This window comes from Scyliorhinus torazame, chromosome 13, assembly GCF_047496885.1.
Source record: "Scyliorhinus torazame isolate Kashiwa2021f chromosome 13, sScyTor2.1, whole genome shotgun sequence".
Taxonomy (NCBI): Eukaryota; Metazoa; Chordata; class Chondrichthyes; order Carcharhiniformes; family Scyliorhinidae; genus Scyliorhinus; species Scyliorhinus torazame.
The window spans coordinates 54,322,410-54,344,617 of record NC_092719.1 but is presented as its reverse complement, the minus strand read 5'-3'; the positions used below and the strand labels follow the sequence as shown (position 1 = coordinate 54,344,617).

Sequence of the window (22,208 nt, the reverse complement as noted above, 5' to 3'; positions counted from 1 at the left end):
TGAAAATACCCAAGTTAATATTTGTGAATGTAAATTAACAGATGAACGAGGAACATTGAGTGGAAAGAAGACTTTGTCAGAGTTCAACTCTTATTGTGTTAAAGGTTCCACAATCTAAATGTTAATTCCTCTGTTCTCTCCACAGATGCTTCCTGAACTGCTGAGTGTTGCCATCGTTTTCTATTTCTGTTTATTCAAACTTTATTTACACATGGAACTAATATGTTGAAAGATCATTTTCCTTTTTGGTTTCTTTTAATATAGACCAAATCAGATGCAGATGGTGGAGTGGAAATAGCTCGCTGTTCAAGAGGGCAGTATTTTGGAGAACTTGCTTTGGTCGCAAATCAGCCTCGCGCAGCTTCTGCATATGCTGTAGGAAATGTGAAATGTTTAGGTAAATCTTTTACAGTTCAAGGGGCATTTTCAAAATAGCTGGTGGGGAGGGAGGGGGGGGGGGAGGTTGGAGGGGAAGGGACACTTATTAATGGTTTCCTGGTAATTCCTTTGATACTTTTTATATGTTGTTCACAAAATTTTCACACAGGCTAGAAATTTCACCGACTAAATGTAACCTGATGGTTATGTTCCAGAAGAATAGAACTGAAAAGCAAAGACGAGGGGTGCATTCCCCCCTCCCGCGGCGGCCAGTTTTGCGGTGGTGGAGGTGACCTGTCATTGGCCAGCGACGGGATCTTCTGGTCCTGCTGCTGTCAACAGGGTTTCCCGTTGTTCGCACCCTCTGCTGCTGTGGAACTCGTGGTGGGGTTGCTGTCGGCAGGGCCAGAAGATCCCGCTAGCGGGAACGGCTGGAAAATCCTGCCCATGGTTAGACATATATTGGTTAGACCAGACTTGGAATAATATGTGTACTTCTGGTCTCCATATAACAACAGGGATGTAGAGGTACTGAAGAAAATGGAAAAAAGATTCACAAAGAAGGCAAATGGGATGTTGGGGTTTATGCAAGTGGAGTGTAAATGTATGGAAGCTGTACCTAATGAGAATGCATTTGGTGTTCTGTGTACAGTTTTGGTCTCCTTACTCAAGAAAGAATATAATTGCATTAGAAGTATTTTGAGAAGGTCTCTGGAACCATCTGGAGTAGCTGATAAGGAAAGGTTTTTTTTTTAATAAGTATTTTTAATGAGATTCTACATTTTATAAAAAAATGCAACAAAGTTGCAAAATAATAACCGCATTCAAAGCAAGGAAGGGAAAAATCAGTAATGGCATAACTCACATGTGCACAATATGGAACAGGAGAACAACATCACAATTGGCTGAATACCATCATTAGACAAAAGTAGATACCCACATCTCCTCACCAGAGATGGAGGGAGAAACAGGATGAGATCATGAAAACATGACCGCATGATAAAATGGTGAATACCCCCTCACGTCGCACAGCCCCACAATTAGTGGCGGACCTACATTTTTGGGGCCCTGAAGCTTGAACTGTTATGGGGGGACCCCTTCGCAACCAGCAACGAGGTCTGGGTAACCACTGTTATCTTCTTCAATGGCGTTGTTCCACGACAGATCACAATTTTTTTTTAAATGTAACCACTACATCTCAGATTTTGATTAAAATTGTGTACTGGATTATCTCACATGTCAAAGTCACTGGTGTGAATAAAAATGTCCTATGCCTTATAGTTTTCGAGTTATGGAGGGATGGAAATTAGGGAAATGTTATATACTTGCATCATGCATCATAGAATGATGAAATAAAACACAGAAAAGACCACAGTCAATATAATCTTTTATTTTAGACACCCATGAGAATACATACTACATGAAGCACATTTTACAAAATACTCTTGTCTCTGTTTTTTCTAGCAACATATTCACGTACAGTTTTGTCATATGAGAGCTTCCTTGCAATGTAATTTTCTAGAGACAATATGCATAAAAAATTTAAGCACTCTTCCGTCATGGTAGACCAAAATTTGTTCTTTACAAAGGATAGCTTTGCAAAATTCCTTTCTGCTTCCCAGCTCGTGATAGGCATTGTCAAGTACAACTTAAGCGCAGTAGTAATATTGGGGAACACTTCAATTAGGTGTTGCTCACAAATAAGTTGAAGAACTTCTGCGCATTGCATTTTAGATGGCGTGTTTTCTTCTGTGTTCTGGGATTTCCTGAGGTGCAAATATTCTTTGAACTGATAACACTCGTTTACTAATTTGTGGTCAATATCATCTTTGTAATACGATATAAGTTTAATACTGTCCTCATCAAGTTCAGAATTGTTCACCAATTCTGAGAGGAACTTGAACCTTTTTGCAATCTGCTCATATGGGTCAATCCTCTTGCGTAACTGGATTATCAAGCAGTCATAGAGTTGATATAGAACTTCTATCCTAAATTTGTCAGCTCCTCTCAAAGAAGCAATACCACTTGTTCCATCTGAAAATGTCCTTGTAACAATGCGTTTGGAAGCATCAGAATAACTTGAGGTGATATCTTCACACAGACCTTTTGCTTCTGATTCATAGTGTGTGATCCTATCGGCTGAATTTTCTCTGTGTTCTTTAACAAACAAAAGTAAAGATGATAGCAGAAGATAACCTTAAATACATCAAAACCAGGGGTTTGGAGTTTCTTACTTGTTTTGTTGAAACACTCCAGCACCTTCTTCCCAAACAACTGATAAAATAGCATATTCCAGCTTTACCAACTTGTGGTATAAATTCTTTGCATCTCGTTTACATTCAGGCTTCTCTTCTGAGTCTTCAAAAATATGTTTGAGAGTTTGTAAAATACCCATATATCCATTTTTAATTGTCCGGACTGCTTCATAGTATGCAGACCATCTAGTTACACTTGAGCTCTTTAGAGAAAAATGTAGATTGCCCTGTGTGTTTAAAATCCCCCATCTTCGTGGAGATACAGAAAAGAAAGCATACAGCTCCTGCAAAATGCCAAAATAGTCAACAACTTCAGGTACAGTAGACACTGCCTTTTCTCCAACAAGGTTAAGTGAATGGGCTGCACATGGTACATAGTCTGCGTACCTGTTGATGTGTTTGAAGAGTGCTTGCAGCCCTTTCTCCGAGCCCTTCATGTTAGATGCATTATCGTAGGACTGACCACGGATATTTTCAAGTGAAAGCTTATGTTCACCCAGGACTTGTTGTATTTTGTTGAACAAGGTCGTGGATGAATGGTTTTCTATCGTTAAAAATGTTAAAAATCTCTCACAGGGTTTTCCATTATAGCAGTATCAAACAACAATTACCAGCTGGTCAACATGTGTCAGGTCAGGTGTAGAGTCAACAATAATAGAGTAGTATTTGGTGTCTAGGTTGTTGATTTGATTCATAATTTCATCTTGCACATGTTTTCCCATGATTTCTATCAATTCTTCATACACTGGTTTGGATAGGTAAGCAGCATTTACTTTTTCATTTTTACATTTCTCGAGATGTTCATGTAAAAATGGGTCGAACTCTGCAATAAGTTCAATGGCCCCCATGAAGTTTCCATTATTTGGTGAGACCCACTTCTCCTCATGACCTCTAAATGCCAAACCTCTTTCACTTTAAAAACTTTATAACAGCTACAACTCTTTTCAGTACTCCAAAATAGTACTGTGTGGTATTTCTCATCTGTTCTTCAAGTTGCTGATCCACAGTATTTTTGTTTGACTTTCTTATTATCCAACACAACATCGCCCTCTTAAGTTCCATGCTGTCTTCATGATTCTCCAGAGTTCTGAGTACATTCATCCAGTCAGAAAACCCACCTGTTGGAAGTGATGTTTGGCATTTAGAAAAGAGTTTGCAAACAAAACAATATATACAGCCTTTGCTCTTTGAGTAAACTAACCAGGATCTCATCACAGTCTGGCCATTTTTCAATCTTTTTTCAAAATATTTGTTTGAGAAACTTGTTTTGCTCCTTGTAAATCCTGCTTGATTCGGTATATACATCATCTGGATTTTTATTTTGAAAAAAGCCTATGTCTTGCATTAAACAAATCTGTATGAAATCATTATCAACTGTTATGGGCCAGTTTTCGAGGTCACTGTTTTCTTTGAAATCACTGAATTTGCTTCCTGTTTCATGTTTCTGCTCAGTCTCTGCTTGTTCCGCGGTCCTTTCATGTTGACCACTGTAATCGTCATCTGTATCAAAAGCGTCAACAGAGGTTGAATATTGCTAGAAAGAGCTCCCACGGTTTGTGCACTATCACTGGCTTCAATGGTGTTTGCTTGGCTTGTTTCAACTGTAGGTGTTGACAAACTTGACGTTGTAAAGTAGTTTGTTAGTTTTTGACATTTAGAAATTTCGTCAGATCACTTTTCATTGAGTTTGCGTTTTTGGTATCCACTTAAGTACTTTCGTGAACTCATTGTTATTCCTCTAGGGTCTTGACCTCTGTTAAAAAGGGAAAAAAATTACACTAGCCACAGCAGAACAGCCAAGTTACCGCGACACTCCACCTTTACAACATCTGTGCTACTGACTCAAAAACTTTGGGATTGTTGAAATGTATACAACAAAAAATTAATCAAGTTGAGTCATGCGACTATTGTCGCATGCTTTGAAAGGAAAAAAATTTAGGTCTACTTTCTGAGAAAGTTTTTTTTTTTAAAAACCCTTCTCAGAAAGTAAAGCGCCACTTTTTAAGTTTTATAATAAATAAGCTAAATAGGCTAAACTAGGCTATGTTCAAGCTAGCCTGCGCTCGGCTAGACTAAGTTAGGCAAGACTAGGCCACTAAAACTCATAGTGTAACACAATCTTACCATTATTTGAACACTTTTCATAATAAACACCTGTAATTTAACACAAATTCACCCTTTTATTACTTTTTCATAGATACTTGTAATATAGTATTAGCCTAGGCTATGCGGTCGCAGCCTACCTTCCGTTCACCTCTTCATAAAAACAATAGGCTTAGGCTAATCTAACACTATTTCACCTTTATTACTTACCTTTTCTAAATATAACATTTATTTTTGAGATGGGGTAATTAAAATATTGTATCCTTATGAACACTTTATTGAAAAAAATTCTTGACTAGATCACTATCACGAGTGCTATTACGTTGAAAATTCACGTTAGCATTGTGATTGCCTTTTCAACGGCTCCCCTTTTTTGTTACCACACGTCATCTACTGTTTGTATTTCTGTCATAAATGTTAATAGTGTTTTAAATTATTTAGAATTATTTTATATTAAATATATTTAGATTGAAACATCCTTATGGACTGACCTCATTAACACTACACCCGGTATGCTTCATTCAATGCCAGTGTTTATGTAGTTACATTGTATATGTTGTGTTGCCCTATTATGTATTTTCTTTTATTCCCTTTTCTTCTCATGTACTTAATGATCTGTTGAGCTACTCGCAGAAAAATACTTTTCACTGTACTTCGGTACACGTGACAATAAACAAATCCAATCCAATCCTTAATTTGAACATTTTTTCATTTACTGCTAGCCTACATGATACTTTAATAACCTTTTAATTTTTATTTTAACTATTATTTTGTATTGAATTACACTATTATTAATATTATTTTTTTTAAACCCCTTCTCATACAGTAGACCCCAAACCTTTAAGCAATGTGGACTAAAGTCGCTTCTGGGGCCCCTCTGGGATTAGGGGCCCTGAAGCTTAAGCTTCATTAGTTTCATAGTAGATTCATCCCTGCCCACAATTATCATGGAAGGTCAGGGTAAACTCCTCACGCCATGATCAGGTGTGCACCAGCACACATCCCCCTCAACTCCAGCAGCGCCAATGGTATCAATGACCCAACACAGCCTTCTCTTTCCTAATTCCAGACCACCTGCACCCATGTAGGAGCAAGGAACAGGTTTGTCATAATCACCCTTGCAAAAACAAGAAAATGTTCGGAAACCCAGACTCTGGAGATTTACAGACATACCACATAATGCAACAAAACCCCAAACCCAAGACAGAATGAGAGGAGAGGAAGAGAGGTCCAGCAACAGTAACAAAATGTTCAGACTATGGTCAAGCCCGCAGGGCCTCCCAGAAAAGGAGGTAAAGAAGAGTGAAAAAAGCAGACATACCCGGGCTGCCCCACCAGAAACACTCACTAGTGAAGAGAACAGACCACTCAATCAACAAAAGGGGGAGGACCTCAGCCTCCCAGGGGGAACGACAGGATATACACCAAGGTAACAATCTCAACCCAAGAGGTCCAGATCAGGATGAAAAACCAACACCATGATCGCCCAAATGCAAAGGAGAAGAGTATCCTCAGAGAGGGGACACCCGGCCTAGCTTAAAGTGACCACCGCTGCAGAAAGGTTATCCAGAGCAACCTCCTACCTCAACAACCCGACCATCACAATAGCCCAGGGGAGGATCATGAAGAGAGACCCAAAGAAAGGGAAAGAAAAGCTCAACTTCAAGAAGGAGAAAGAAGGAACCAAGTCCTCCCCAGGATACAAACTCTGCCCAGGCTAAAGAAGGATGAAGACACGGATTCCTAATTCAAAGAATATTCAAATCTAAAAGAAAACCCCCAAACAGATTAGCTTTAACTGGGGAGGGGCTATCCTCAATCTCAGTGAGTACTGAACTAACCCTCCCACCCATATCCAGGGTCCCAGATTCGATTCCCGGCTGGGTCACTGTCTGTGCGGAGTCTGCACGTTCTCCCCGTGTCTGCGTGGGTTTCCTCCGGGTGCTCCGGTTTCCTCCCTCTAGTCCCAAAAGACGTGCTGTTAGGCAATTTGGACATTCTGAATTCTCCCTCAGTGTACCCGAACAGGTGCCGGAATGTGGCGACTAGGAGCTTTTCACAATAACTTCATTGCAATGTAAGCCTACCTGTGACAATAAAAATTATTATATTATATCCACCCACCCTTCACCCCACCCCAGCAACACTCATCTTCTTCATAAATGAGACAGGTTTACAAAAGTCACACCTCCCTCAACCACAAGGATTATAAAATGCAAAAACCAGAAGGATTAGAATTTTGCACAATTTATACTTCCCATAATAAATTCAAAATGATCTTACTAACACAGGATAACAGAATAATGGCACAGACCGTCACGCTCATATCACACTCCCCTACAGGAAAAAAGACAACAATTTAAAATAAAAGTCAACAACACGATCAACAGAGTTACCATCAAGATTCTTAAAGAACCACAAGGTATATTGCAGAGTAAAGAGGTCTTCCATGTCACATGAGAAGGCAAAGGATGAGGCAGAATCAACGAGCATTCCAGGACCTGCCCAGGATCATATCGATTGGAGCACAAGAGACTGTTTCTAAAAAAATTTAGAGGACCCAGTTCTTTTTTTTTCTAATTAAGGGGCAATTTAGCGTGTTCAATCCACCTACCTTGCCCTCCATATTTTTAATGTGGCCACCACCACCACCGGATTCCCTGAAATGTTTCCTGGAGCACACAGCAACACAACCATCATGAACGCCCGCAGTCCTGTCCCCTTACGCAACCTGGGGCTGGATTCTTCCGCCCTGCCCGCTGCAAGAGCCGCCACAGACGAGCCGCAGACAATGGAGAAGTCCATTGACCTCGGGCGGGATTCTCTGGTTGCCGGGCGGACGTGGCCGGAGAATCCCTCCCCTAGCTTCCATCCTCACTCAGATTTCCTCCTGAACCCGGCACCAGCACAACACCATCTCCGCGTTCGCTGCCCAGTAATAGTACATCAAGTTCAGCAGCGCCAAACCCCCAGAAAGCCAGTCCCTCTGTAAGAACCTTTTCCAAATCCCCACCACCTTACCTGCCCATATAAACACCCAAATGAAGCCATCCAACCCCACAAAAAATGCCTTTGGTTAAAAACACCGGTGGGCACTGAAAAAAACAAATCCTGGTAAAATATTCATCTTCATCAGTTGCACTTGCCCAGCAAGAGACAAAGGGAGACTGTTCCACTTCTGTATATCCGCCTTAACCTTATTCACTAAAAACTTTTTAAATTTTACTTCTGGAGCTGCTCCCAATTCTGAGCCCCCAAGTGTTTAAAATGAGAGCTTGACAATGTACCTCCAGTTTAACCCCCTTCCCTGACGGAGTGACTGGCAAACTTTTGCTTTTTCCAAATTCAATTTGTACCCGGAGAAAGCCCCAAACCGCCTTAACAGCCTCATGATGTCCCCCATCATGGGAATTGGGTCCGTAATGTACAACAAAAGGTCATCAGCATACAGCGACACCCTATGCTCCTCCCACCCACCTTCATTATCCCCCTTCACTTATCCAAACTTCTCAAAGTGATAGCTAACACCTCAATCATCAACGTAAATAGAAGGAGGGCATAGGGTACCCTTGCCCTGTTCCCTTATACAACCAAAAATAACCCAAGCCAACATTATACATTCGAGCACTGGCCCTTAGTTCCTTGTACAACAGATTGACCCATGACAGAAACCTAGGCCCTATCCCAAACCACTCCAACACCGCAAACAAGTACCCCCATTCAACCCTATCAAAGGCCTTCTCAGCATCTAACACCACTATCACCTCCTCTTTTTTTCTCCCCCCCCCCCCCCCCCCCCCCCCCAACAACACCACATGAGAGGGGACCACATTCAGTACCACATCGTAAGATAATCGCCTCCCCTTTACAAAACCCATTTGATCCTCTTCCACAATGGACACTTGACTCATCGTCTCCGGGAGCGACCACCACTTAATGCCTCCACCACTAATGGCACCAATCAGCCTGCAAGCCTTTAATGAAATTCTACCAGAAACCCATCTGATCCCGGTGCCTTCCCCGCCTGGATACTTCCTATTGCCTTCCTAACTTCCTCCGCGCCCAACGGCTCCTCCAACCCTTCTCAACCTTCCACTCCACCCTGGGTCACTCCAGTCCCTCCAAGAACGCCACCACAGCCGAATCATCCTCCAGCGGCTCCAAACTGTACAACATCTTATAAGATGCTTCAACCACTCTGTTCACCTTCTCTGATACCAGCTGCCCCACCTCCCTCGAACCTGGATAATTTCTTGGGAAGCTGTCTGTTGCCTCAACTGGCATGCCAGCAGACTGTTGGCCTTCTCCCCGTGCTCATAAACTGCTCCCTTCGCCCATCTCAAATGCCACACTGCCTTATCCATGGACATCAGATCAAACTGTGTCTGCAACAGCTTCCTACTGACCAATAGCACTGGAGTACGGTCCTCCAAATACGTCCCATCCATCTCCAATGTCACATTCACCAACCGCTCACGTTCCACCCTGGCGTTCCTATCCACCTGTGCCTCCCCTCATCACCGCCTTCAGAACGTCCCAAAGTACCGAGGGTGAAACCTCCCCATTCTTGTTAAACCCTGCATACTCATCCACCATCTTGGCCATCCTTACACAAAAACCCAGATCCATTAGCAGTCCCACATCCAAACTCCACGTCATCCATTGGGCCAGCTCCCCTTCTCCAGAAACACAGCCATCAGGTGCAGAGCATTATCGGAAATCATTGCTCTCCTCATGCCCAGGAACAATGATCTTCCTATTACAACAGCGCCTCATCGGCCCTCAGATTCTTTAAATGCGCAGAAACCCATGCCTGTTTCACCGCGCCTCCCAACCCTTGGACATTCCATGTCCATGTCCCCACCAAATCCCACCCCCCCCCACACACACACGCTCTTCCACCCCCACCAAGTACCCATATAAAAATTAAAGGCATCAAAACACCAAATGATTGCCATGGACGGTATGGGGACCACATAAAGGTCCATTCATTAAGGGCGGAAATATCGAGTCTCTGGGCGGGCGAACCGCAGGCAAAAAATCCCATCCCTCGACTAACAGAAAAAACAAGAAAATATAATTCTATCGCAACATTTGTTGTCCTTTGATTCAAAGAGATAGCAGGAGTTGGCCATTCAGCCCCTCAAGACTGTTCCACAATCATGGCTGATTGTGGCCTCAATTACACTTTTGGGGCGGGATTCTGCAAAAACCGGCGGGACGGGCAACTCCAGCGCGAAGGAGGACGGGAATCCTCCGCACCTTCAGGGGCTAGGCTGGCGGCGGAGTGGTTTGCGCCGCGCCGGCAGGCGCGCAAGGGGCTTGGCGCCACATCAACCGGCGCCGAAGGGCCTCCGCCGGCCGGTGCGAGTTGGCGCATGCGCGGGTGTGCCAGCGTGTGCTGGTGTCATCCCAGTGCATGCGCAGGAGGGCTCATCTCCGCGTCGGCCATTACGGAGGTCCACAGCAGCCGACGCTGTGCCCCCACAGCACAGGCCCGCCTGCGGGTCGGTGGACCCCGATCGCGGGCCAGGCTCTTTGGGGGCACCTCCCGGGGTCAGATCCCCCCACAACCCCCCGAGGACCCCGGAGGCCGCCCGCGGAGCCAGGTCCCGCCGGTAAGTACCTGTTGTAATTTACGCTGGCGGGACCGGCCGTAAACGGGTGGCCACTCGGCTCATTGCAGGCCGGAGAATCGCCGGAGGGGCCGCTGCCAACGGCCCTCGACAGGTGCGCCGCAATTCCCGTCCCCGCCAATTCCCCGGTGGCGGAGAATTCGGCAGCCGGCGGGGGCGGGATTCACGCTGCCCCCCCAGCGATTCTCTGACCCGGCAGGGGGTCGGAGAATCCCGTCTTGGTCTATCTCCTATAATCCTCGTCCGTGTCAATCAAAAATCGAACTCGGCCTTGAATTCATTCAATGATATAGCGGCAACTGTTCCCTGAGGAAGAGAATGCCGCCGACTAATGACCCTCAGAAGAAGAAAATTCTCATCTCCATCTTAAATGGGAGACCCTTCATTTATAAACTGTGTGTGTCCCCCCAGTCTAGTTCCAGACTCCCCCACAAGGGGAAACATCCTCTCAGCATCCACCCTGTTGGGTTCCCTCAGGATCTTATATGTTTTAATGAGATCACCTTTCATTCTTTGGAATACCAAACTTCTCAACTTTCCCTCATGGGGATCACATGTTGTGAGTGCGGGAGTTCTCGAGAGCTCCAATTGTGCTAGTCTTTTAATCCTTTGTTTTATCCATCCCGAAAGACATGTTTGTTAGGTGAATTGGACATTCTAAATTCTCCCTCAGTTTACCTGACGGTGCCGCAGTGTGGCAATTCGGGGATTTTCAAAGTAAACTTCATTGCAGTGTTAATGTAAACCAACTTGTGAAACTAATAAAGATTATTATTATCATTTCTTACTTTTTTTTGTGGAGTTACGTGGCTTGCGCCATGTCCCAGGAAGTTCTTGATTGGTCTTTTTGTGAGAAAGAGCAGAGATAAAGTGCCCAAATCCTCATTTTTTTCATAGCGGTCAGTGAGTTGGGGTGGAGCCCAGCTGGGCGTAGTGCAGTTTCTCCTGAGCAGGCTCTCACCTTGGCAGTGCTGTGTGTATCGAATGATGATCACCTTCAAAGATATTGCCTTGACGGAGAATTTCAGCTCTGCGGTGCAGGTCATCAAAGCTCACTTCGCCGGATTGCGGGGTACCTTTAGAAGAGTGGTGGAGGCATATGAGAGTGTTCTTGCACTCCTGAGAGCACTATCCCTGGAGGCAACTATGGCAGCATTTTAAGTTGGGATGACTCCAATTAGGGACAATCACATGTTTGAATCGGCTTATACAATTAAAGGTGGTACATCAGACACATTTAAAGAGGACTAGGAAGAGTCGAGTATTTGAGGGGGCTAGAGGACAGATGCGAGTGGTTGGCGGGGGGAGGGGCAGCGAATCCCGTTCGTATGTTCTAGGCATGTCCTAAGCTGGTGAACTTCTGGGGTTCCTTCTTCAGCACCATGACGCCGATCTGACAAAGGGAATTGGAGCCTGGTCCCCTAGAAACCACTTTTGGGGTGTCAGACCTGCCGGGGCTGCAGATGGGTGCGGGTCAGAAGTCTTGGCCTTGGCCTCGCTGATTGCTCAAAGGCGAGTGGAGTGGAGGTCAGCTTCTCTATCCAGCGCCTCGGCGTGGCCGGGGGAATCTCATGGAGCTTTTGTACCTTGAGAAAATGTAATACACATTGAGGGGTTCGACTGGGAGGTTTTAACATAAGATGGCAGCCATTTGTCATGTCTTTCAAGGAACTGGTCACCGCCAAAGGTTAGGGGGGTGAAATGGGGGGGCTTTGTTTTGGGGTTCGTTTGTTTTATATTTTTGTATTTATATATTCAAAAACATTCAATAACAATATTCTTCTTAATATTCACATTAACTGTGACATGCTTTTAAAAATTTCTGTCACAGTATTGTGAAGATTATGTAATTTAACATTTGAGAAAAAATATTTTCTGTGTAAAATGCTCACTTTGAACTTCTTCCTTTCAGGGAATATATTTGAAGTAATTTTGGAAGTTGTTTTCTCTGCAAGTAATTTACTGTGATATTTTTCCTGACAAGAAGTCAGATGAACTGGTTATTATCTCAGTAGATGTGGTAACTAATCCCTGTGCCACCAATTCTAAAATTGTTAATTGCGCTTTTGTGTCATTTTTTTTTATTGCCGAGAAAATATGATGTACACATTTGAGTATTGCTGATAAAGAGACGATCTTGTCTTGGACTCATCACGGCACTTTACAAGAATACTAGTCGAAAAAGAAAACAATAATTTAGACTGTGTGAGAGGGGAATGCTGATTGGTTGATGAGTGGACTCTGATTGGTAGAGCTGTTGCCATGGAGAATGCACCAGTTGATAGTGGCTGACAGAAAACTGCCGAGGATTGTTTTATCCAGGCAGCTTGACCCTGTTTGGTCAAGGTATTGCCCTTTATGAAATGGACCAAGGGTCGACCAGGAAGTTTCCAGTTTATCCTTTGATCTTTGCAGAGTTCACTGTTTATTCTTATAATGACGTCTGAGGCAATACAAATGCATTCTTGCAAATCAATATGGCTAGCAGTACCTTCCAACCTCTTCATAAGTGTGATCCCACATCAATAAAGCTGACATATAAGCCTTGTGACATTTAAAGACAAGAGTTTTAAAAAAAATTTTGGAGTACCAAATATTTTCTTTCCAATTAAGGGGCAATTTAACGTGGCCAATCCACCTAACCCGCAATCTTTGGGTTGTGGGGGTGCGACCCACGCAGACATGGGGAGAATGTGCAAACTCCTCTTTAGGGCAGCACGGTAGCATTGTGGATAGCACAATTGCTTCACAGCTCCAGGGTCCCAGGTTCAATTCTGGCTTGGGTCACTGTCTGTGCGGAGTCTGCACATCCTCCCCGTGTGTGCGTGGGTTTTCTCCGGGTGCTCCGGTTTCCTCCCACAGTCCAAAGATGTGCAGGTTAGGTGGATTGGCCATGATAAATTGCCTTAGTGTCCAAAATTGCCCTTAGTGTTGGGTGGGGTTACTAGGTTTTGGGGATGGGGTGGAGGTGTTGACCTTGGGTAGGGTGCTCTTTCTAAGAGCCGGTGCAGACTCGATGGGCCGAATGGCCTCCTTCTGCACTGTAAATTCTATGAAAGACAGTGACCCAGGGCCGGGATCAAACCTGGGTCCTCAGCGCCGTAGGTAGCAATGCTACCCATAGCGCCACCATGCCACCCAATAAAGACCAGAGTTACGTGATAGTGTCGTTCCTGGCATGTTCTGGAGCAGACATTATTTCTGACATTTTAAAACCTTATGTAATATCCATTCAGAATCAAAAAGATTAATCCTGCCAGGATCAAATATATTTTGAGGATTAAAATGAAGTGGTTGCAAAGGCTGCAATACAGCTTTACAGGTCCCAGCTCCTGTCATTGGAAATTGAAACTCATTATCTCAACTCTCCCTGTATTGGATCCCATTGCAAAGCAGAGAGAAGTGCAGGATTGGCAGATTTGCATGTTTGCTGATTTCACCACTGTGGATTCGGTTTGGAAGTGATGACAGATAGCAAATACATCAAAAACAAAATCTTAGAACTTGAGTTCTTAGGAAGGCTTATACTGAAACATTATCCATCATTGGATGCACCTCTTCTTGAAACCTGAAAATACATGTTGCTCCCATGCTCCTGCCGAAATGTTTTTTTTTTACTAGGAGTCGTGATTGCATGTTACAGTTGTTATAAAAAATGTTCATTAAGCGGTGGTTTGAAGGAACAAGCACCGAGCTGAAATTTTTGGCTGTCTCTCTCTAATCTGGAGTTTGTAATTTATTCTACTTATTCCTCAGGCATTCTGATTCTCACAGCCTAACAAATGAGGTGCAGGCTGTCTCATTGGTTACTGCATGATGAGAATGAACTTTCATGAGTGTTATGAATAAGTTGAAGAATGTTTAAATTATGGAATTAATTTGGTGCTACATCAACCCAGTAATAGAAACAATGGTCTAAATCCTACATTATGGGATATTCAGTGTGTATTGTGAAACTATCCCATTTACAATTTTGCTTTAGTTTCATAGAAACCTCTTGTATGAGAGTCTTATTCAAAGAGAAGGTTGATTGCAATGGGCCTATATTCTCTTTGAATTTAGAATAGAGGTGATCTGATTGAATTATATAAAATCCTTGAAGGATTAACAACATGGAGACTGAGAGACTATTTTCCCAGGCTGGAGAACCTGGAATGAGTGTCTGGAACGAGTTTCTGGATAAGGGATCAGCCACTTCTGACTGAGATGAGAAAGTTAATTACTGAATGTTTGGAATTCTCTACTCCAGAGAGCTGTGGATATTCCATCGTTGAATATGGTCAAAGGTTGGAGACTGATAGATTTTTGGACGTTGAAGCAATTGAGAGAGATATGTGGGGTTCAGGCAGGAGAGTGAAGTGAAGATAGAAAGTCAGCTCCTCATGAATGGCAGACAATGATCAAGGAGCCAAATGGCCTACTCCTATTTTTCTGTTCATGTTACATGAGGGAAATTATCAGAAATCTTAAACAGGTAAAAAATTCACAAGCGACTGCAACATGTATTTGTTAAAACCTGACTGGAGGTCGCATGGTCTGCTACATCAAAGTCCTCACCTGAATGTGACCTCCCCAGATGAGGGGACGGAGCAACACCCTTAAGCAAGGCTTCACTGGGACATAAATACCCCAGCCCAAGTGTGGGCCAGGTGCAGGAGACCCTTCGGGGAGTAGGAGTTGTATTCTAGTAGGTAAAATAGATAAAGGTAAGGTAAAGCCGCCATAGTCCCAGATGATCATAGGCTGCTTTCCCCTTTGAGGGGGAGAGCTGACTGGTGGTGATTTAACTGGGGGATCACCACACCTCAGGCAAGGGGCAAGATTGAGAAGGTGGACTTTCATGAATAACCTCAAGTAAGTGGTCATTTGGGTTAGCAGGACTATATTGGGGAAATGGTTTTACCTGCTGCTATTTGGACCTCAATCCCATATCGGTATTTATGTATTTATAAAATTAGTTATATCTAGTTCGCATGGGGAGCAACTTAAACAATATCTTGCCAAACAATGCTAATTCTGTTTGCTAATTTAATACAAAATAATTAGCATAATTTGGTGTCGCTTATGGTCTCTGGTCATAACTGATCAGATCAATTATGAAAGCCTCCATTCGAAAGAAAATGATTTCCCCTGTCCTCCCCATGAGCAGTGGACACAGATTGAAATGCTGTAGCTCAAAATAGAAGCTTATTTTTGGCACGTGTGCAATCAATTTGCCAATTCTGGTGAAATGGGAAAATAACAAACAAGGGTTTCTATTGCTGATTTGTATGTAGTAATCATGCTGGAAAGTGCATGGATATGTGGGCTTCAGATGAGGATAGGATGGGGTTCAATTGAGATGTCTGCTATTGCCAAACAGCCTGCCAGTACACAACTGTCTGGGCTCACTTGGGGAATGACCATTCAGCAGGACATTGGAGATCCACCAGAATCTATGGAGCCATATAGAGTGAGACTTTGTACATTGAGAAGGAGGAAACAATAAATGCATGCCTTCCTTTATCCATGCAAGGTTTCTTGCCTACTAAAAGGACATGTGTTAGGTGACGTGGGGTGGGGAGTGGGAGAGCTAAGAGGAGCTGCTTCTATCACTCATTTAGCCAGCCACTAATTGACTCAAAAAATGGTGCAAGCTGATTTTTTTTTTTTAACCCCCATTTATTTTGGGGTGTAATTCCCCATTGGTATTCTCTTTCAAAGTTCAGGACTCTGATCACAGCATGGAACATTGTGGGGGAGAAATGTGTATTAATTTCAGGAGGTATTTTTTTAGGTATATTTAAGACATTCTCTAGAAAAACGATGAATGGAATGTAGAAGCTATTTTACTTCTGAACTATGATCTAATACTTTAATGGAATGAGTAGTATTTGCATTTTGGTTTGTTTATAATAATGCTTTTAAGAAAATGGTTATGTGCTCACAGTTTGACAGTGGAATGGGTATTCCTGCTTCTCATTTTAGAGTCTGCCTATCCTTGGCATGAGCATAGAGAGAGCAGAGCACTGAGAAAACCACTAGGGGAGCTTGGGCGAGGAGCAGGAATCTGCTTCTAGCTCCTGCTCATTTGCATATTTTGACTACGGTGCCCACTTGTGGGCTGATTCTGAACAGCGGATCTCTGGAAAGCCCGTGAGGTTTCCTCAGACCTCAGTTTGAGAACCACTGGCTTATAAGACCAGATAGACAGTGAAACCTTTTCAATTTGGAATAATTTCTTGTTTTTGTGTCTGGCTCTTTATTTTTTCACAGTTATGGATGTGCAAGCTTTTGAGCGACTGCTTGGTCCTTGCATGGATATTATGAAGAGAAACATTGCAAACTATGAGGAGCAACTAGTGGACCTTTTTGGAACAAATATGGATCTCACTGATCCAGCTGTATGAACAAGAAATTCAAAGACACCATCATGATACATCACTGTGGAAAAAAGTGGATTCCCCACTGAAAAGTGCATTTGAATTGTATAGAAGGGAAGCATTTTTTTGTAGCTATTCTGTTTACTTATTTTCTAACCAAAAACACAATTAACACCATTACAGTATAGTGATAACCTAGAATCTAGCTTTTATGTACTGATTTTCTGAAAAAAATAGATAACTAAATCTCCCGCTGCCTGGAGAAAGCGGGCAGCATAATCAAAGACCCCTCCCACCTGGCTTACTCACTCTTCCAACTTCTTCCATCGGGCAGGAGATACAGAAGTCTGAGAACAGCACGTACAGACTCAAAAACAGCTTCTTCCCCACTGTTACCAGACTCCTAAATGACGCTCTTATGGACTGACCTCATTAACACTACACCCTGTATGCTTCATCCGATGCCTGTGCTAATGTAGTTACATTGTATATCTTGTGTTGCCTTATTATGTATTTTCTTTTCTTCCCATGTACCTAATGATCAGTTGAGCTGCTCGCAGAAAAATACTTTTCACTGTACATTGGTACACGTGACAATAAACAAATCCAATCCAATCCAAATGATAGATAAATATTTGACTAAAAATGTTATATGTGAGTCGGTATCCGAAATTGTTCCTTTTTTGTTCAGCAAAGGATCTGCAGTGACCAGGAAAGGATTTGTCTTTGAAGATTGTTCATCCTGCGCACAGTGCAGTTAGTTAACAAACTTTAATTGACAGCTTGTGATCTGGTTACATTGACAGATCCCAGTCGATATACAGGAAATGTACAGCAGATTTAAGAGAATTTCAATGTTTGACACTGAATTCTGTATCTTTTTCATCCTGCGAGTTTAATTTTCATGCTGAAGTATTTAAATATTTTGTGAATAAGATTTAATTATAAATTTTGTTTCAACTTTATCATGGATCACCACAGAATGAAAGTCCAGAAATGAAAACTATTGGAAGGTATTTCACCAAAGTAAAATGTGTATGATGAGGTGTAATTAAAAGCAGTATTTATTTCTAAACTTAATTTCATAGAAAAGTCTGTTAACGGATTTACTTTTTCCCTGCTTCGTGAAGTCGCCTGCCTTTGTATGCAGGACTTGCTGGAGTAATAACTAAATAGAGCCATGTGACAGCCCCGTAACAGCCTCCCCGAACAGGCGCCGATATGTGGCGACTAGGGGCTTTTCACAGTAACTTCATTTGAAGCCTACTTGTGACAATAAGCGATTTTCATTTTCATTTCGTGATGTGCTTTGAATGTGATGGAAAGTGCATCGAGGTAAGAGGTGATAATTGAATAATGAATTCCTTTCTGGTGTTGCACAAGTTTACCATTACAACTGACCCAGTGTCCTGTTAACCCATTTGATCTGTGGCCTCGAATTATAACACCAGTCTTGGCCACTGCAAGGGAACAGAATTTCTAGATTCAAAAATTTTCCGCCATCATGTTATGCGCACTGTGACCCTCCCACTCTCTGGTCCAAAGTAGAAACCAAATTTAGTCCAATTAATACAAGTAATGTTTTCAAGTGGATCTCTGTACATTGGCCTTTACCTTTAGGTAAGTTAATTGAATCTAGCCATTTCTCTAGAATGTTTTGTCAGATTTAACACTGATCACAGAATCACACATTTTAAAGTAGCTAGATGCTCAAGACTATTTACTAGGTCTAGTTATTTGATTGAACTATATGTAACAGTGTTGTACCCTACTGGATTATAGTCTGATTCTAAAAAAAACATTTGGCACTCTGGTTATGTTGGGTACAAATAGGCACTTTTAGAATTCATTTATGCATCTAATAAAATATGGATTTATTTAAGAAACACTTGCAAATTTTTATTGAATAATATTGGATCGTTTCAAAATTAAGTATCTGTTGCAAGGATTTACCATTCTAAAGATATAACAATCTTCTATTTGTGAACTTTAAATTGTTCTCTTCAATAATGTCATTGTTCATGAGTCTTATGAGAAATATCGACTTCAGTAAAATCAATGTCTGGTAGTGAAATAAGTCAATTTCCTTATTGAGAGTTACAATGAGGGAAATAAAGTTTAGTAAACTACAGATTTTTGTTGTGTTCACATGTAGATTTGGGCTAGGAATAACAATTTAAGCAGAGATACTACTCTTGAATAAACTACTCCAACATAAGATTCAGCTTTTTAACTTCACTGACTACTAGTGTAGGGGCTGGGACCCCAGAATTGCTAGGCCATTCTGGCACGCTTCTGTTATAACCCCAGTGGCAGATTTATGGAACTGATGCAATTTCAGCCAGAGCCTTGAAATATCCGCTTCCAGAGCATTGAATGGGTATAAAATCTTCACCCAGCCCAGAAAGGCCACTTCTGTAGAGGGAAATTGGCTTAATGTACGGATGTTCTACTTTGAACTCTTTCTTCCCTGGAACCTGGTGTAGGTTTGAAGGTACACCAGCCTCCTGCTTGGGGGAGAAAAGGCATCCCAAGTTGAGATCGTGGCCTGGTCCCTGCAAGATTGGCAGGAGTGAGGGGACTTTTTTTTTTAAAGTATATATTGTTAAGGGTGCTTTGATACAGGGCCAGTGAGGCAACTGCGTTTTTGGGTGGGATTTCTGCAGATACTTCCTCTAGGATGCTGAAAGCTCACTGCTGGAAATTTCTCTCCTGGCCTAGTGACCTTCAGCAGAGTGAGAAACATTCACAATCCCAGGCTTGTGTCCCTTATATTTCATGAGTTGAGGTTTAATAGTAGTAACTAGACAATGACATTTTTACAAAATACCAGTTAAGTTGCATCTTTGGGTGTGCTCCCATGGTAATGCTGGCAATGTTGCAATGTGAAATATGTTTTGTAAATGGGGATGAGTATTGTGAGATTCTTTGCAGAAAAGATCTTCCGCTGCCTCAGTTTGTCCCATGCTTGGTGCAGCCACTTGCATTATCCAAACATGCAATTCCTGAGAGAGGAATTTTGCACTTTACGTAAACTCGTATAAATAAGAGAATTGTACTTTCAGTGCGAATGGTGGGATGCCTGGTAGATGAGTGAACTCCGATTGGTAGCTGCAATCTATATGTACCCTATCCTCGTTCAATAAATATCTCTGGAATGGTGCTTGGCGTCACACAAAGATTTAATATATTTAAAACAAGGCTTTTAGTCATCATCTCCCTCCAAATCTGGATAATGGTATTTCTTCCAGAATTTGTCAATATTTTATCTCTTTCTTGGTTATTGAAGGCTGAGGAAAACATAAATGGTGTAACCAATAGCTTACAGTACAAAACAAATACCGGCTCTGAATCCTTCCAATTTTCCTGCTCAGTGACTTTTCTCCTTCGGACTTGTGATCTTGTGTTTGCAGAAGTTCTTCCAGTGATATAATTTTTCCTTTTTAAGGTTGTAGTTAAAAGTAGCAATTCTTGCTTCACATGTTCTTAATGTTTTATCCAATATAACCAAATCACTGCTTATAAAAACCTTTCCCTCTAGGTCAAGGTCCTAAGTGATCTCCCATGTACAGGTGGGAGTACTGCTTACAAACAGCCTGTTATAGTATTTTGCATTTATACCCAATACTGCTATCACCTTTTTTTATAAAAAAGGATTGCTGGAAACTGTACCCAACAACCTTGATTTTTTTTTCAGTTGGCTGGGCATGGAAAGTTGCGCGCACTCAACCTCAGGCTTCTCGCACTGCACAGACCTCCAATGTGGGAAAGGTATTTTGAGTGCAACATGCCATTATGTACAAGTAGTTTTAACCCTTTATATGGGCAGCACAGTAGCGCAGTGGGTTAGCCTTGCTGCCTCACGGCGCCGAGGTCCCAGTTTCGATCCTGGCTCTGGGTCCGTGTGAAGTTCACACATTCTCCCAGTGTCTGCGTGGATTCTCTTCCCCCCCCCCCGGTAGGTGGATTGGCCAAGCTAAATTGGCCCTTATTTGGAAAAAAATAATTGGGTAATCTAAAGTTTTTTTAAAAAGAACCTTTATATTAAATTCTCAGCTTAGACTTCTAAGCAGAATAGTTACCAAAAGGGTCTTTGGTACAAGGTGTGGAACAGTTTAATTGGTCTGCACCATTTTATTGCTAGATTCTGCTGATTATTCATTGATTGCTAGATCCTTTGTAGTTTATCATTTGGACATTTGTGTATCACTTTACCATTAAGTCATTGTTACTGACTCCGTGCTGGGGCTATTGTCTCGTTCCATTTTCCTGCTTTCTCCCTTGTGAAATATTTTTCTTTGTATTTTGCGTCTCTCATCAACATTTCAATTGAATTAGCTACACTCTTGTTTCTGCTCTAAATTAGCAGCGGATAGTTATAACTTTATTGGGGGGGGGGGGCGCAGGAGGATGAATTTATTGCTATTAGGAAGAGTAGGTTCCGAGCCATTTCCTAAAATCACCTTTTATTTTCAGTAGCAGCTAGACCAGGTAATTTCAAAAATAGATACTTATAACTGCTTTCTCATAGATAATCTGCTGCTCTTCATGATTGGCTGCAGCCTGCTAGTTAATAAGTAAAGCCAGGTAAATATGTTTATGCTTAGAATTATAGTTCATATAAACTTCTGAGGTCAGAGGAATATTGTAACAGGTTCTGATTTTTAGACTTTATGGCAAAATGATTTTTTTAAAACTAGGCCATCTTCCATAACATTGCAATTATAGAGACTTAAGGCAAATTGAAGATGGTTTTATATTTTTAACAGTGTGAAGGGTATGTGGAAAAATAAAAATTAGCAATGCATCTTATTTCTTTTGTTGTTTTGTCAATTACAGGTTCATACTGGGTAATGGAAACTTCCATTTTGTTGCTAGTTATCCAGCATTTCCAGGTCTGCTAAAACATTTTTGTGAGGGCCACGGGTTCCAAACTGGCCAGCTTTATTTATGCAGGGCGTCTGCTAATGATATCTCCGCCCCCCCTCCCCCTCATTGGGGAAGCTCATACTCCCACAGGATTGTGGGATTGTCATTAGTCCCCAGCCAATGGTAAGCAGGCAGGTTATAACATCCCTCCCCCCCCCCCCAAAGTCCAAGGAATCCACCGAAGACCCTGGCAAAGGAGGGCGTCGGACTAGTTTTGCCGCAGGCCGGACACCATTTGCACGAGCCGCTGGATCGGGCGGCGTGTAACGAGACGGAGATCGGCACTTCCGTGATGAACAGCGTAACGGTTGTACACCCACGGCCTGTGGGCTTGAGGATTCCCCCTCTGAGGCGTCCTGTGTCTCCATCTCGGAGTCAGAGTCTGCTGCCTCCGTCATCTCAGCGTCTCTATCGCCACACGGTTCTGTAAAGACCTGCGCAGAATTTGAGTGAGGCACCAGAGGAAGATTGTGAGGACTACTTTCCATTGTGTCTGGTCTCTGTGGCTGTAGAAATGAGCTCCAGGGGAGGGGAATCTTTGGAAG

General features: G+C 42.5%; 1 protein-coding gene across 5 annotated transcripts in view; it reads left to right on the top strand.

The window, feature by feature from the left end:
- Positions 1–18,620, top strand: part of LOC140388029 (cAMP-dependent protein kinase type II-beta regulatory subunit) — a 212,224-nt gene extending 193,604 nt beyond the window's left edge. For all 5 annotated transcript variants that reach the window (XM_072471534.1, XM_072471533.1, XM_072471531.1 and 2 more), the window contains 2 exons: positions 265–397; positions 16,628–18,620. In XM_072471534.1, the coding sequence (XP_072327635.1) occupies positions 265–397; positions 16,628–16,761 (267 nt within the window). In that variant the 3' untranslated portion in view covers positions 16,762–18,620. The remainder of the gene's footprint in view (positions 1–264; positions 398–16,627) is intronic.
- The last annotated feature ends 3,588 nt before the right edge of the window (positions 18,621–22,208 follow it).